Here is a 15906-nt window from a genome sequence, read left to right as displayed (position 1 = left end):
TTGAACTTCATGAGATTCTTTTGGTTCAGTCTTCCAATTTGTCTAGGTCTCTCTGAATCCTAACCCTACCCTCCGGTGTATCTGCTAGTCCCCCCCAGTTTGTGTCTTCTGCAAACTTGCTGAGGGTGCATTCTTTCAGGTCATTGATGAAGATATTAAACAAAACTGGCACTAGGTTGACCCTTGGGGCACTCCACTTGATCCCAGCTGCCAACTAGACCTCAAGCCATTGACTACTACCCTCGGAGTCTGATGATCCAGCCAGCTTTCTACCTTACAATCCATTCATCCAACCTATACTTGCCTGAGAGATCACGTGGGATACCATATTAAAATCCTTGCTAAAGTCAAGGTATACCACATGCACTGGTCTCTCTGCACAGAATCAGATATCTCCCCATAGTCGGTAATCAGGTTGGTCAGGCATGACTTGAGCCTGGTGAATCCATGCTTACTGTTCCTAATCACCTTCTCCTCCAAGTGCTTAGAAATAGATTCCTTGGGGACCTGCTCCATGACCTTTCCAATGACTACAGTGAGACTGACTGGTCTGTAGTTCCCTGGATCCTCCTTTTCCCCTTTCTTAACTATGGACACTATATTTGCCTTTTTCCCATCTTCCGGGACCTCTTCTGATCACCATGAGTTTTCAAAGTTGATCAGTGGCTCTGCAATCACATTAGCCAACTCCCTCAGCACCCTCAGGTGCATCCTTTCCCTGGACTTGCACACATCCAGCTTCTCTAAATAGACCCCAACCTGTTCTTTTGCCACAGTTGGCTGCTCACCTCCTCCCCCAATTGTGTTGCGAGGTGCAGTCATCTGGGAGATCACCTTGCCTGTGAAGACTGAAGTGAAAAAGGCACTGAGTACTTCATCCTTTTCTGCATCTGCCATCACTAGGTTGACTCCCCAATTAGTAAGGGACACACTTTCCCCGATCCTCCTCTTGTTACTGATATACTTGTAGAAACCCTTCTTGTTATCCTTCATGTCCCTTGCTAGCTGCTACTCCAACTGTGCTTTGGCCTTTCTGATTTCATCCCTGAATGTCTAAGCAATATTCTTATACTCCTCCCTAGCTGTTTGTCCAAGTTTTCACTTCCTTCTTATAAGCTTCCTTTTTGTGATTTAGCTCACTGAAGAGTTCCCTACTAGGTCACACTGGACTTCTGCTATACTTGCTAGTCTTCCTACACATTGGGATAGTTTCTGTACCCTCAGTAAGATTTCTTTGAAGTACAGCCAGCTGTCCTGGACTTCTCTCTTCCTCAGACTGGCTTCCTAGGGGATCCTGCTCATGAGTTCCCTGAGTGAGTCAAAGTCTACTTTTTTCCAAGTCCAAGGTCCTTATTCTGCTGCTCTCCATTCTTCCTTTCCACAGGATCCTGAACTCAATCACTTTGTGGTTGCTGCTGCAAGTTGCCATCTACTACTACATTTCCTACCAATTCTTCCCTGTTTGTGAGCAGCAAATCAAAAAGAGCATGGTCTCTAGTTGGCCGCTCCAGCACTTGCACCAGAAAGTTGTCCTCAACACTCTCCAAAAACTTCCTGGACTGCCTGCTCACTGCTGTATTGCCCTCCAGCAGATATCAGGGTGGTTGAAGTCCCTCATGAGAACCAGGGCTTGCGATCAGGAAACTTCTGCTAGCTGTTTGAAAAAAGCATCATCCACCACTTTCTCTTGGTCTGGTAGTCTATAGCAGAGACCCACCACAACATCACCATTGTTGCTCTCCCCTCTTACCCTAACCCAGAGACTTTCAACAGGGCAATCTCATTTCTTACTGGGGTCGTCAGCAAGCATACAGCTCTTTTACATGAAGTGCAAATCTTCCTCCTCTTCTCCCTTGCCTGATCTTCCTGAACAGTTTATACCCATCCATGATAGTGCTCCAGTCATGCCAGCTATCCCAGCAAATCTTTGTTATTCCAATAACATCACAGTCTTGTGACTGGGCAAGGACTTCCAAACCTTCCTGCTTGTTTCCCAGGCTCCATGCATTTGTGTACAGGCACCTTAGACAACTAGCTGATTGCCCTGATTTCTCAGGAAGAATGAGAATGCCTTCCTTGTTGCCCCCTCCTGCTTGCGCTTCCTCCAGGTCACACACTTCCCCCAGGTCTTTGGTCTCCATTCCCCAGTGAACCTAGTTTAAAGGCCTCCTCACTAGGTTAGCAAGCCTGTCTGTGAAGATGCTCTTCCCAGTCTTCATCACATGGATCCTGTCTCTTCCTGGCATCCCATGGTCAAAGAAGCCAAAGCTCTGCCCATGACTCCACCTGCGCAGGCATCCATTGATCTGCCAGATATGCCCACTTCTGCCTGGGCCTTTTCCCTTGCAGGATCCAGGAGAACACCAACAGAGCCCCCGTCCCCTTCACCCTTGCACCCAGAGTCCTGTAGTCACTTTTGATCTGCTCAGGTTCTCCCCTAGCAGTATCACTGGTGCACACATGAATGAGCTGCGGTAGAAGGCTGGATGAGTCTCAGTAATCCCTCCATGACATCTCAGATCTAGGCTCCGGGCAAGCAGCAGACCTCCCAAAAGCACAGGTCAGGCCAGCAGATAGGTGCCTCTGTCCCTCTCAGAAGGGAGTCTCCAGTCACCACCACCCATTGCTTCTTTTTGGTGGTGGTGGTGGTGATCTCGATCCTTCCCACCTTGGGGAGGCATCACCCATCCTCATCCACCAGTGGAACATGTTTCTCCGCCTCTGTTGTTAGGGCTCCATATCTGCTCTGCAGGTGAACTGCTACAAATGTATATGAAGATTTCTGCTTGCTGCCAGAGGCCACAAGCTTCCAGCTTCTACCTTCCTCAGAGTCTATGTTCTTTCCCTTCTCTAGCGCTGCTGTTGGCAGTTCTTCCTCCAGCACTGAATCAATGAACTCCTCATTATGGGGGATCTTTCAGTCTCACTACCTACACAACACTGTTGCTTCAAGTTGCTGATGAAAAGCCACAATAGGTTTCATGTGCGAGTCCTGCCTCCCACTCCCATCCCAAAACACAAGTGGAAGAATCTGTCATATTTCTGCACAATTTTATGAATATAACCTGCCAGCTCACACAATCCAGGATTTGGGCAATCTTGATACAGACCTCTCCATTTGACACTCCTATGAGAAAAGCTTCAACAAGTCAGTTACTTTTAAAAAATCTTTCCAGTTTTACCTCAGAAAGGATGTTCTCATTGTTTAAAGCATTACTGAAAGGAAAATAAAAGGTTATATTGAAAAGAATGTACACGTGACAGCAATTTTAGCTCATTCGCCAGGGCCCATACACAAAACACAGGAAAGCTAATTTTTTATCTTGATCTACTACATTTACTTGACTAGAACAAGGTTATAAGATGACTCCCAATAATTAGTTTCCATGTATGGAAAACTTATAAATTTGTTATAGTTTTCCAGATACAGAATCTAATTATTGGAGGTTTGCCTTGAATTTGTCAACCTCACACTGCTACATCAGGGGAAAAGATCTGGGGGGGGGGGTCAGGAAGCCCTTTACTCTCTTCTTCCCTCTAACTTTTTATCCTGGTAGCCCCTTCTCCTTCTCCTTACTGCCAGTCCCTGCTCTCCCTGAGCACACAGAAGTGAGGAGCATATTTGAAAACAATAACCTTGAAATTAAACATGGCTGTAGCAATTTGCATACAGTACCCATGCACTTAGTTTATCTAGAACTGATGCATGCTTTTTTTTTTTTAAACTGCTGCAAGTTTTAGCTCAGGTACTCCATAAACACACGTAAGCAGCATTCTGGCACCTACTTATATAAAGTACAAACTTTGTATAGTATTAGTCCAAAGCCAAATGCTCATGATTTACCACACAGTTCATTGGGCTGGGCACCAACAGTGTCAACAGCATTTCAAGCCATGGCCACCCCACAGCTCAGCACTACTCAGTATGTGTGTGTACTCAGGATGCCTCTGGCAATGGATCCATGTGCTAATTAGTCCCCGCTCATGACTAGAATCCAGTGTTCTTGTTACGAGCCCTCGGATACTCCAAAAATTTAGATCCAGATGAGGCGCAAGACAACCTGGTTCTGCTTCATTCACCTCATGGAGGGTGGAGTCATACTAATCATATGTGCCAAGCTGAAAGAGGAGGCGACAGAGGGATTCTGGGTGAACTGTATGAAATGTCACCGTTTACCATGACTTGAAAAAGCAGTGAAAGGGAATGAGCTTAATGGACACTACCATAATCTTATTCAAATTGACTTCACTAACCTATTCTTGTGATATGGTCCTATCAGTATGTTTGGCCAATGTGGGCCATGTTGTTTCATAGTCATGCTCAGTGTTGAATGAATTTAATCAAGTTCATAGTTGGTTTTCATTACTGAGCACATGATGCTTTTGGCAACAGACAATGTATTTAGTGATATTTCCTCATGTGCAATTATAAGACAAAAGGCTTCTTCCTGCCCTCCATGCCACTGGGGAGGAAAAAGCCTTGTCTTGTATTCATGTACATATGGTAGATGCTTGTTACATACAAAGAATAACATTTAACCTCACTGATCGTACCTGGGGTATTTATGTAGCATCAGCAGACGAAGACGGTCTTTAGCCTCTCCAATATTAAGTGGTGGCCTTTGTGCATAAGTGAAGTCCAGATCTAATCTACTACAAAGATTGTGAAGTTTCATTAGAAGCCCTGCATCGTCCTGTTTTCCAACAGAAATCCAATGTACTCCTCCGGGAAAGCACTCTAACAAAGATAGTACAAAATAAAATATAAGCTTAAATATGTTAGCTGCTGCTGATACTACACTTGATCTGAGCCTTCAAGAGGCCAAGCCAAACTACACCAAGCAATTAAAAAAAAAAAAAAAAAAAAAAATCAGGCTAGCTAAAATGGAAGCAAGGTTTTAAGATTTGATAAGCAGTTTTCAAAGATGAGGCAAATGTTTCACTCACATTCCATAAATATGTCTCCATAACTTTAACCCCAAATGAATGTTTACATTATCCAAGTAAGACTGCATTGTATGCATCTTCAAAATTAAAAATCCTACCCAATGTGAACAATCGCCACTGGAAAGCAGGGCAATATTCAAACATTCTCAAGCAGGAGTGCCCAAACCCCCGCCCCCAGCCAACTGTCCATCGCATCTGGCCAGCGGGGCTCCCCAACAGTTGGGAAATTTGGTAGCAGGCGAGCAGTGGCCATTAAAATGGCCACCCTCCTCACTGCCAAATTCAAGTCCCAAGCCCCACTCACCCAGTTGGGGCCAGGGCCAGGACAGGCTGCAACCCCATCACCCCCGGGATCAGACCATGCCTCCTCCCTCCGCAGCTGTATTAGGGCCAGACCATAGCCTCGGACTGGGGCCAAGCCACACCCCATTTCCCTGCAGGCTGAGGTTGAGGCTAGGCCACACCAGCATCCCTGTGGGGCAGAACCACACCCCCTGCCTCCTCCTGTGGGACCAGGTCAAGCCCCCTTCCCTTGTGGGGCTGAGTTGCCCCCCCCTGCCCTTCTCCACATGCCTGGATGGGGTCCACTGTGCCTGCCCCAGGAGCCCAATAGGGACCAACAGCCAGATCTGGCCCACGAACTGAGCACCACTGTTCTAGAACACAAAGTGACAGTCAATTTTATAAACTGAAAATTGTTTAGGAATACCCAACTAATTTAGGGCCTGAATCACTTATTTACTTTCAATGGGATATAGGTCCCTTAGTCATTTATGAAAATCTTCCTCATTCATGAAGACTGAACATATATAATTTTTATAAAATAACTGAAAAGTACCTTCCAAGAGCCTTTCATCTCTTAGTGCCTCAGCTGTTAAGACAGACTTCCCAGAACCTGCCATTCCATAGACAGTAACCCAACCTGGATCATCTCTTAAGTTGTATAGTTTCTGTCTAATTTCATTTACCAGTTCTGGACGAGTAACAAATACAACTGGTCTCTGTGGCACTCCACCTTCACAGAGGATTGTCCTCACTGAAATAAAATCATGAATTTAAATAGGAATAGGATTTCTAAACAATTTCCCTACCTCTTTAAAAAGCAATACTCCTTAACTATTCAAGAAAGCAATGGATAATGAGAGTTGCTAAATTTCAGTTTGTTTCCAGAACACGTAGAAAGTAGTTACTCAACAGGAACCACCTTTCTCTCCCAAACCGTCTAAAAAAATATTATATTTCTACTATTAGCCAAAGTATTAATCACTACGTGTTCTTCATGATACATTTTCCATTTAAATATCAATAAATGTGTAATAAAGCTGATGTCATATTTGGTCAAATATGATGTGAACCCTTGTTTCACCAGAACTGCTCTGAAACTATACAACAGCCATGGAATACAAACATGGCAGATCAGATGCTTGTATCAGTTTAGTTTATTTACAGTAATTAAGAAAGAAAACCCACAAAAACTTTGGTGTATAGAAAAAAATCTAGTAGCCAAGTAAGCTAAATTGCTAATGTCCCCCAAATAGTGAATTAACGTAAAAAAAAAAAAGAGGAAGTGTCATTGCCAAAAAGAAATGAAATTTCAGAGCTTGTGATTTCTATCAAGATTCATTTCTCTAAAATACACTAACAGAAAGAGTTTTCTTCCATCAACCACTTAAAAGTGATTAGACTTGGATGACACTGTCCAACATATAAACCTTCATTTTTTAAAAACAACATTTTTAAAATCATCTATTACTGGACATGGAAGAGCTAAACAACTTAAAAAACATACCTCCCCCCATTAAATCACATGAAACACAGAAATATTCACTACAGCCACATGGGGTCAAATGTGTAAGTGCACCAAGTACTGCTTTTTTCTCAAAAACAGTTCACATAGCTACTCTTTTAATAAAATTTTAACTACAATTCCAATCTTTTTCTTCGAAAACAGCAAAGCTGATGGTTTCTACTAACCACAAAAGGCTACTCCATCTGTAGAATTCTTTTTATCGTAAGAGGTGATACTTGGGATGCCATCATGGAGAAGAGCTGCAAGATCCTTGTACCCTTCATGAAGCAGTGCATTATAGAAAGATATGTATGAGTTGTTATCTTTTTTAAGAATAATGCTTATTAGCATAGCTGCTCGGTCCCGCCGTGTAGCCTTCCAAAAACAAAAAGAAAAAGAAAGTGTTTTATAAAATCAGAGATAAAGGAACCTACTAAGTCATCTGGTTTCAATGCCAAAAAGTTAAGGACTGCACTTTTTATTAACAGGAATGCTTGCTGCAAATACAATCCAAATAATGGACCAACATCAAAGCTTTACTTGAAGAAGGCATTCAAACACCTTTAAGCACAAAGATCTTCTTATGGCTTTAAAGAAAGTACTTGCACACATCAAGCTGTGCGTAAGCTTAAATACTTGCCGAATAATAGTCTAACATGTTCAAACAGTCCAAAAGGAGTATTCCAAAACAGGTTATGCAGTCTAGAAAGACTAAGATGAGTAAAAAGATGCCCATTTTACCTGTGTTTTAACTTTCTCCTCTTCCTGTAATGTTAGTACTTGATCACTAATCATATGATCCATAATATAAGAGGTTTGGATGTCTCTTTCCAACGCTACCCGGTTTAGAACCAAATGGTTTCGACTCTTCACATTCATTTTGCTTCAGTGTAGAAAAAACAAAAATATCAAGCCTGAACAGGAACGTGAACTAGATAAAGACAGAAAAAAAAATATCCAATTTCAAATTATATTTCCTTTTGACATTCCATTAAAAAAATAGAGAAAAAAAAATTGTACCAGAACTCTTTCAACATTAACCCACTAAAATTTGGCTACTTTTCAGTTAGGTTTATTCCGTGAGCCTGGGATACCAGCAACAAGAGCATCCTGTGCACCTGCCCCATCTCCTGCCACTACGCCAAGCTGATGCACTGCCTCGTGGTGTCTGACACCACGTTGGTCCCATGACATCTATGTTGAGCACAACATGGGCCACCACTAGTACACCAACCCTGTGAAATCGAGTGCCGCTGGACTGGACCCAAAAGGCCTGAACCCCACTTTGCACCAGGTGGATTTCAAGGAAAATTTTTAAATGATGGACCACTCCACTCCACCCGAAGACGACCCCCATGATAAGATTATATAGACTGAGAAGCTATCTCCAACCTACCCCCTCCACCACTGCAGACCATTGTACGGGTTTGTGTACATCTATCTTCTTTCTTTCTCGGCGTCACGACCCCCCTCCCTCCCCGTCCCTGACCTTCGGGCTGAGTTCTGTATTTTCTGTATCCTAGTTGTGTTTCCCACCACACCCCCATCCCTCTTATGTTAGTCCCTCACTCAGGTGGCTCTGTATTTCCCTTCTGGCTTTGTCATTTTTTTGGTTCATGAATCTTAGCATCTACTAATAAAATTCAGTTTGTTCTAGCTGTGGTCCATGGAATACATGAAAAATAAGATTTATGAGGTAAAGTAGTATCTTTTATTAAAATAATCACAACCATACAATTGGTGCAATGTAAGATCTTATCTCACTTCACAAATCTTGTTTTTTCACACTAAAAACTGTAGAAGTAACCAGTATTTCAGCCTATGTTTTGTGGTATAACCGTTTATTCTTTCTCTGAAATGTTCAGACACTTGAAACTTACTGTTCAGTTGGACTGGCAAGCAACACAGCATTAAACAAACATCAGGGAAATCCCCCTTACTCCCCCCCACCCCAATTCAAAGGAAATATATATATAGTTGGATTGGATTTTAAAAGTTCCTAAATACAATGACTGTGAATTGTTACCAGTCCTCTGAAAGTACTAAGTAAATGCCACAATATTGTGCTCAATTTATTAGAAAGGAAAAAAAAGTCTTGGTAATTTGTTTAATGTGATGGCTCCTTTTAAATGTGCAAATAAGGCAAAATTAAAATCTATTTCATGCTTTAATAATCAGGATCAAAATTCAATACACTACCTCTTCTAGGTCAACTAATTTTCCATTTTTTAAATAAAAAATGCACTAACTTGGCAAGATTAAACGTTAACAAGTTAGCCCTTTATAAGTTTATACCAGAGTCATGTTTTCAAGAACTCTCAAAGCTAAGGAACCGCAGTCCTTACATACTCTAAATTTCACACACAGTGGGTGCATCTACACATGCACTTCACTACAGAGTTGACTAATTAGCTCTAATTAGTCAGGGACAACACTATTTTAGGACGGAATCATTAAATGCAATCAAATGCATGTGTAGATGGTGACTGGTGGGTATAAATTGCACCTGGTCAGCACTGGTAGCTGGGGACCAGACTCTGGGTTCCTGCCAACTGCTTTGCTGCTGGATACTGCAACCCAGAGCCTAAGGCTGAGCACCCCCCAAGCCCTCTGCCAGCCTGGAGCTGCTCCACCCCAACTCAAACAGCTCAAACTGATGCAGTCCCAGGTACGTGTGTAGACAACGTGCGTGTGAGCAGTTGACTCCAGCTCAAATGGCTGCAGAGTTTATTGCTGTACATTAACAGCACATGCACACAGCATAAACTATATATACCAGTCTTGTCTGGTAACCAGGACATTTCCCAATATGCACGATGGACTAAGGTTACCTTTCAGTGCAGAGGCATCCAATTAATTTGGCCCTATGGACAACCCACTTCTGGAGCCAGTCACTCCACTGCCACAGTTCCAGGACCCAGGGGTGAATGCCACTTGTTCCCTTGCCTGCTCTCCCACTGCCAAATTTAGCTGCCAACAGTGAGTGAAGACTCCCAGATGAGCAATGGCAAAATGAACCAGCAGTAGCATTCACTCCACTGGATTCTGGTGCTATGCCAACAAGTCTGGTGGGACACAATTTTACATGTAGCCCTTAGGCTGCTAATTGTAAATCCCTGCTATAGCATCATTCTCAGTCTTGAAATTGACTTGGTCCTATCAATTTCAAGTCTGCCATTAAAAGCAAAATGCTCTAAGGCAGGGTTCCCAAACATCTCTAGGGGGGAAACACAACACAAACCATGGGTGACTGGTGCCACCTTAGTCGCAGGGGGGCACATGCTTCCCCACCAACCAGTCAGCAACCGGGGGAGGGAGGGAGGAGTTTGCGTGCAGCCAATCCTGCCCCCCCTCAGTCAATCGTGCTGACTGGAGGGGGGGTGTTAGAGTGGCTGCAAATGCTTCTGGGAGCACAATGGCACTCAGCTCCCTGGCTGGCACTTGCAGGGGGGGACTCTGGTGCTCCCGCCTGTCCTCCCTGCCCATCACCTAAGTGGCAAGCACAGCTGGTCAGAGGGTGCACTGGCACTCTTGTGGGGTGCATATGCACCCCCTACGTGTTGCCCCCCGTGTAATAGCAGATTTAATTGTCATTATAATTGGCATTTAAGGGGTTAAAATATAAATGTATGCTGGTAGGAGGACACAGCAGCTGGTAAATCTGGGAGGGGGGTATGCAATAAGAAAGTTTGGGAAACTGCTCTAAGGTAAAGCAAAACCTCTTCATTAAGCCTTAATGAAGTGCAAACAGCTTAGCAAAAGGGACACACTTTGTGTAACAACTTAACAAATATTAATAGGGTGCAAAAAGCTGAGAGCAGGCTGTTTCTGCAGCAGTGAGCACTAAATTGTCATAAGCAGCACCTCTAACACTGAAACTGATGGGATTTGGCAAATTACTAGTGTCAACTGCACAACTGAACAGCTGTTTGCATTACCTGCAGGCATTTCATATGGTTTATATTGTGCCACTTATTATAACACCTTCAAGTACTGCAGTGGAACATGAAGTTTCTGGGTTTTATACATCTTAACCAAATTATTTTCCCCAAAGACAGGAGATCGAAACTAAGTTCCACCATCTTATTTTCTAATACCCCGTGCTGCCAAAGTGAGTCATTAGAAAAGTTTGTAGTCTTATTCTTGTTCCTATCATTTACACATGGGCATGTGAATTGTTCCATGGCATCCCAACTATGCCCTCAGTGCAGATTATTCATTCCCTTGTCAAGTTTCCTAAGGTAGTATTGTTGTTAGTATTTTAGGGTAATTCAAAGAAGGCCCTGGCCACGGTGAAATTGTGTGATCTAATTCACAGGCAACTGGTTCTGGAAGTGGAATTTACAAACCCAGTTTATGCACCTGCCTTCTCTATACTTGATATAAGATAAATTCAGTGCCTAGGATTTGAGTTATGGGCCATGTTCCTGGACTGTTTATGTATTTTACATTTAAGAGCCACTGATAAAATTCATAAACTGCAATGAGAGCAGGGCCTGAAACCCAAGACTCCTTCCCCCTTTCTGACAGCTGTCTTTTCCCTCCCCCCTCCCCTACACTTTTTATTTGAGCCTGTTTGCTTCCCTCTACAATATCTGGGTGCCAAAGGAACCATTAAGATAAGATGGGAGGCATTTCCCTCCTCTATATCCCTAGCACCATTCCTATACCAGCACCATGGCAAAAGGAACAACTGCAAAGAAAGTCCCATTTATCCTCTGCAATGCCAACTACAACAGAAACAGTGGGGAGGTATACACACAGTTCAGTTATACAGGGTGGCTGTACAGAGACAGATGGAGCATGCTTTCAGAGAGAAGCTTCAGAAAAATATAGCAAACTCCACAGCTGTCTAGTGAGTAGGTGTGAACTTAGATTTTTTTGAAGGCTTCAAACATTCATCATGATGGCAAAAGGCACATCAGTGCAACCTTTACTCTACACTCCGTCCCCCCCAGCCAGAAGAGTGGTACCACGATTTGCAGAAAGGCTTACATGAAATTATTTTTTATTGTGAACAAAACAGCATACTTTGCCCTTATCTAATCTCAAAAATAATGCGTTTTACCTGTAACTCCTCCCTTTCCAGCTCCTCCCCTCTGCCCCTTAAGTCAGCCTTAAGTAGGTACCCTCATAAAATTTTAGCCCAAATGTTTTGTATTCAGCAAAATTCAAAACTGAAAAACAAGTCACAAAAAAATAGGGTTAGGGAATCAGCAGCCCACTGCAACCACACAAGCAGAGGAGGCATTCCCAGGGTCCTAGAGCCTGCCTCATTCCATCTAATCTCTCCACAGCATCTGATGGTTGCTGGGAAGGTGTAGGATGCTGCCCACAGTGAAGACTGGATCTCAGTCAGTGGCCCACTGTGGTAAAAGGCTGCCAAACCCTGACATAAAAATAATGTGTTGGACAAACATAATTATAGACTGCTGCTGGGGCCACTTGTAAAAACAAAGGTAGAGACAATTAAATGGAAATGTAACACATTAACACCAAAAGGAAAAAAAAGTTGTGGAAAACACACACACACACACAACTTATCAGACGAACTCAGTAAAAATTAGCTTAGCAGGATTCAAAGACTAATTCTTTAACATTCACAAGTCCAAATTAGTAACACACACCCACCCCTCGTAGGATATACGACTTTGTGCTGAAGGGTATAAGCCAACCTTTAGTGAAGTAAGAAAACTTCTTGAAGATAATTCTTCTATGCCTCCATGATTCCATTCATCTCCTAGCGAATTTCTTGAACTTTCCTTCTGAACATGTTATTGGCCACTGTCACCAAAGCAGAAAAATGAATAAAATCAGTGCTATTCAACCTTCTCAGGTTGAGTCAGACAATTTGACAAAAGGGAAAACAGTGACAGTTAACACTGCCACTGATCCCTTGCTATCAAACTTTAAAGGCCCACAGGCAAATGACATGGTCCCAATGGTCCTAGACTGGGTTAGCATACGGGCTGGGTTGGCAAACCCAATCCAGCACATGTGGGTCTGGGGCCATGGCTGTGTGCTGGATCCAGTCTGCAGCTCAGTCCCTTGCACTGGACCCAGCCTGTTAACCAACCTCGCATAACTCATCCAGCCCACAGCCCAAAGTTGAGCTTCTGAAAGGGTTCTTCTGCACCCGCACACAAGGCAACTATTTGATTTTCAACACAAGTAAATATTCACATTTAAAAAAAATATATCTATGGAAGTTTGTAAATCTATTCTTTAGGTCTTATATGTGTGGCAGGATCTTCTCAATTAAGTAACAAGATGGCAGTGCTGCCCATTCCTAGTCTCCTCAATGCAGAAGCCATTTTCTTTTCAAATGCTTAAATGCTGGTCCTGCTTCATCATCTACTTAAAAAGTGCCAACATGGTAGCACCTTCAGTTGTCCGACAGCCTCCAGTTCTTCTTCTACATTAATTCAGGGTGTTGGCTATAGCGGTGTTGGTCTAAGGACATAGACAGACAAGGTTCTAATTAGTCGGTCTAATAAAAGATATCACATTTATCCAAAGAACCTTGTCTTCTACATTAAGACACAGGAGATGGTGTTTTTTTGGCAAGCGCTTATCCTGCAAGGAAGTGGACGGAAGTTGCTACCCTGCCCTTGACTGGGACCAAGAAAGGCAAAAGACATTGCCGAAGAGCAGCCTGTCCCCTGAATGAGCTGCCTACCTCGTTGCCCTGCCCAATGCAAGAGAGATGCTGAGACCAATGTGCTGAGGGGGCCTGGGAGATGGGGACTTATCTCCATTCTGACTGGTACAGGGCAGTTCCCCTGGAGCCTGCTGCAGTGTGCTCAGCCGGCCAGCTCAGTGGCTGTGCTGAAAGAAGATAAGTCGCCAACCCCCACATCTGACAGGAGGAGGCAGCGTTGCCAGGTGTACAATAATTACCGTATTCATACAATAATTTCAACCTTTGTACAATGTACAACCAATAATAGTAAATGTATTCAAAACATACTATAATTTACAAGGCAGCTAATAGATGCAGTGTATCCAAAACTCAAGTCTAAACTGATTTTTAGTTTTTTTCCTTAAAAAAAAATAAATAAAAAAAAAATTCATGTCCCAAGTCAAATCATAGTTTCGTAGTGCTTAGGGTCAGAAGGGTCCTAAACAGATCATCAGGTCCAACCCCCTGCCCTGGGCAGAAACGGGTGCCAGGGTAATAACACTCCAGCCAAATATCTATCCAGCCTCCTCTTGAAGACCCCCAAGGAAGGTGAGGGTACCATTCCAGAGCCTAGCAACCCTAACCATAAAGTAATATCTCCTGATGTCCAGTCTAAACATTCTCTCTAACCATTTGTGGCCGTTATTCCTAGTAACCCCTGGTGATGCCTGAGGGAATAGAGTCTCCCCCAAGTCCCACTGGTTCCCCCCGGTGAGTTTGTAAACCGTCACCAGCAGATCCCCTCTCAACCTTCTATTGTGGAATCCATTCAGGCCATTTAGCCTCTCTTCGTAAGGCCTGCCCCACTGCCCCTTGACCATGCAAGTGGCCCTCTGGATCCTCTCAATGCTAGCCACATCCCTCTTGAAGTGCAGTGCCCAGAACTGTGGCCTGACCAATGCCACACAGAGGGGAAGGATCACCTCCCTGGACCTGCTTGCGATGCATCTGTAGATGCACGACAAGGTGCAGTTAGCCTTACTGTTTCCTCGCATTGGTGATTCATGCTCATCCAAGAGTCAACAATGACTCCACGATCCCTTTCAGCCACCGTGTTGACAAGGGAGTTCCCCAGCCTGTAGGTGTGTTGCTGGCTCCTTCTCCCTAGATGCAGCACCTTGCACTTGTCTGCATTGAATTCCATCCTATTCTCATCCACCCACCTCCATAACCTGTCTAGATCTAGCTGGATTCTGTCCCTCCTCTCCAGCGTGCCCACCTCACCCCACATCTTGGTGTCGTCAGTGAATTCGGACAGCGTCCTTTCCACACCCACATCCAGATCACTGATAAAGATGTTGAACAGTACTGACATCAGGGCCGAGCCGTGGGGGACTCCACTGCACACACCTCTCCCAGGTTGAAAACAACCCGTCCACCACCACTCTCTAGCTGCAACCATCTAGCCAATTTGCCACCCATCTGACTGTGTAGGCATCAGTGCCGCAGTCGCCTATTTTTTTTTTTATGAGAGTGAGATGAGAAACAGTTTCTAAGGCCTTCTTGAAGTCCAGGTAGACAATAGGCCCCAGGTGACTGACTGGCCTATAATTGCTGGGGTCCTCCTTTCTCCCCTTCTTGTAAATGGGGACCACACTGGCCCTTTTCCAAACCTCTGGTACCTGGCCAGAGCCCCATGAGTGCTTATAAAGCCATGCCAGGGGCCCCACTATGACCCCCGCCAAGTCAGCTCCAAATCTGAGTCAGGGGTTGTCAACCAGGGGTACATGTACCCCTGAGGGTACTTTGGAAGGCCTCAGGGGTATGCGGCAACAGCACAGAAAACACTTCTGGTTTTGCTGCTGGGCTGGGCAGTCCCCTCCACCCCCAACACGCACACCTGTTGAGTGGCTGCTGGGGGACTCCCCGCTTCTTGATCAGCCACTGGGGGTACAGTGACCAAAAAGGATTGAAAATCCCTGCTGTGATTCATTTAAGAATCATATGTGGCCCTCCACCCCTGCTTCAGATACTTCCAAATCCTTTGGTAAGCACCCTAGCGCAGGCCCAAGCCCAGAGACTTGGGGTTCAGATGCCCCCGGGGGTTTTGCTTGCCCTCAGCCCTACAGCTGCAGGACAAGCTAGGAAGGAGTCTCCCATTTCCATGAAGTCGAGATCCTCCCACTAGAAATGAAAGTAAAAGGCTATTTTTTAGATTTGCTGCTAGCACTTTCTTTTACGCCTGCACGCTTTAAAGTAAAGAAACGCTTCGACTTTTACCACCCAGAGCTCACTCCCTCGCTGCGACTCACAATGCGCGAGAAAAAAAGAATCGGTACTTATCCACATACTTGTTTGCACGCTCATCCGCATATTTGCATTACCCCCCAGTGTACAAGAGCTTTCCAGCAAATACGGTAGTTTTGAGGTTCCAACGCGATGATCTCACGGTTAAGACCGGCTGAGGCCCGGGCAGACCCAAGGAGGGGAGCAGGCCCCGCCTCCTAGCCCCCCCCCCAGTGAGGTGACCGGAGGCACCAACAGGCTC

At 44.4% G+C, this 15906-nt stretch overlaps 1 protein-coding gene across 4 annotated transcripts in view; it reads right to left on the bottom strand.

The window, feature by feature from the left end:
- The window catches only part of APAF1 (apoptotic peptidase activating factor 1), a 68045-nt gene that overhangs the window by 51948 nt on the left and 191 nt on the right, over positions 1-15906 (bottom strand). The window contains exons 1-6 of one of the 4 annotated variants that reach the window (XM_019545096.1): positions 15710-15811; positions 12412-12520; positions 7478-7667; positions 6922-7111; positions 5786-5983; positions 4555-4738 (exon numbers count right to left, since the gene is read on the bottom strand). In XM_019545096.1, coding sequence (XP_019400641.1) covers positions 4555-4738; positions 5786-5983; positions 6922-7111; positions 7478-7615 — 710 coding nt within the window. In that variant the 5' untranslated portion in view covers positions 7616-7667; positions 12412-12520; positions 15710-15811. Of the gene's footprint in view, positions 1-4554; positions 4739-5785; positions 5984-6921; positions 7112-7477; positions 7668-12411; positions 12521-15709; positions 15812-15906 lie in introns of those variants that run through there. The other 3 variants (XM_019545097.1, XM_019545095.1, XM_019545098.1) reach the window with 3 other exon arrangements.

The sequence above is a fragment of the Crocodylus porosus genome, unplaced genomic scaffold (genome assembly GCF_001723895.1).
Source record: "Crocodylus porosus isolate Cpor-Errol unplaced genomic scaffold, CroPor_comp1, whole genome shotgun sequence".
NCBI lineage: Eukaryota > Metazoa > Chordata > Crocodylia > Crocodylidae > Crocodylus > Crocodylus porosus.
This window is presented reverse-complemented; position numbering and strand designations above follow the sequence as displayed.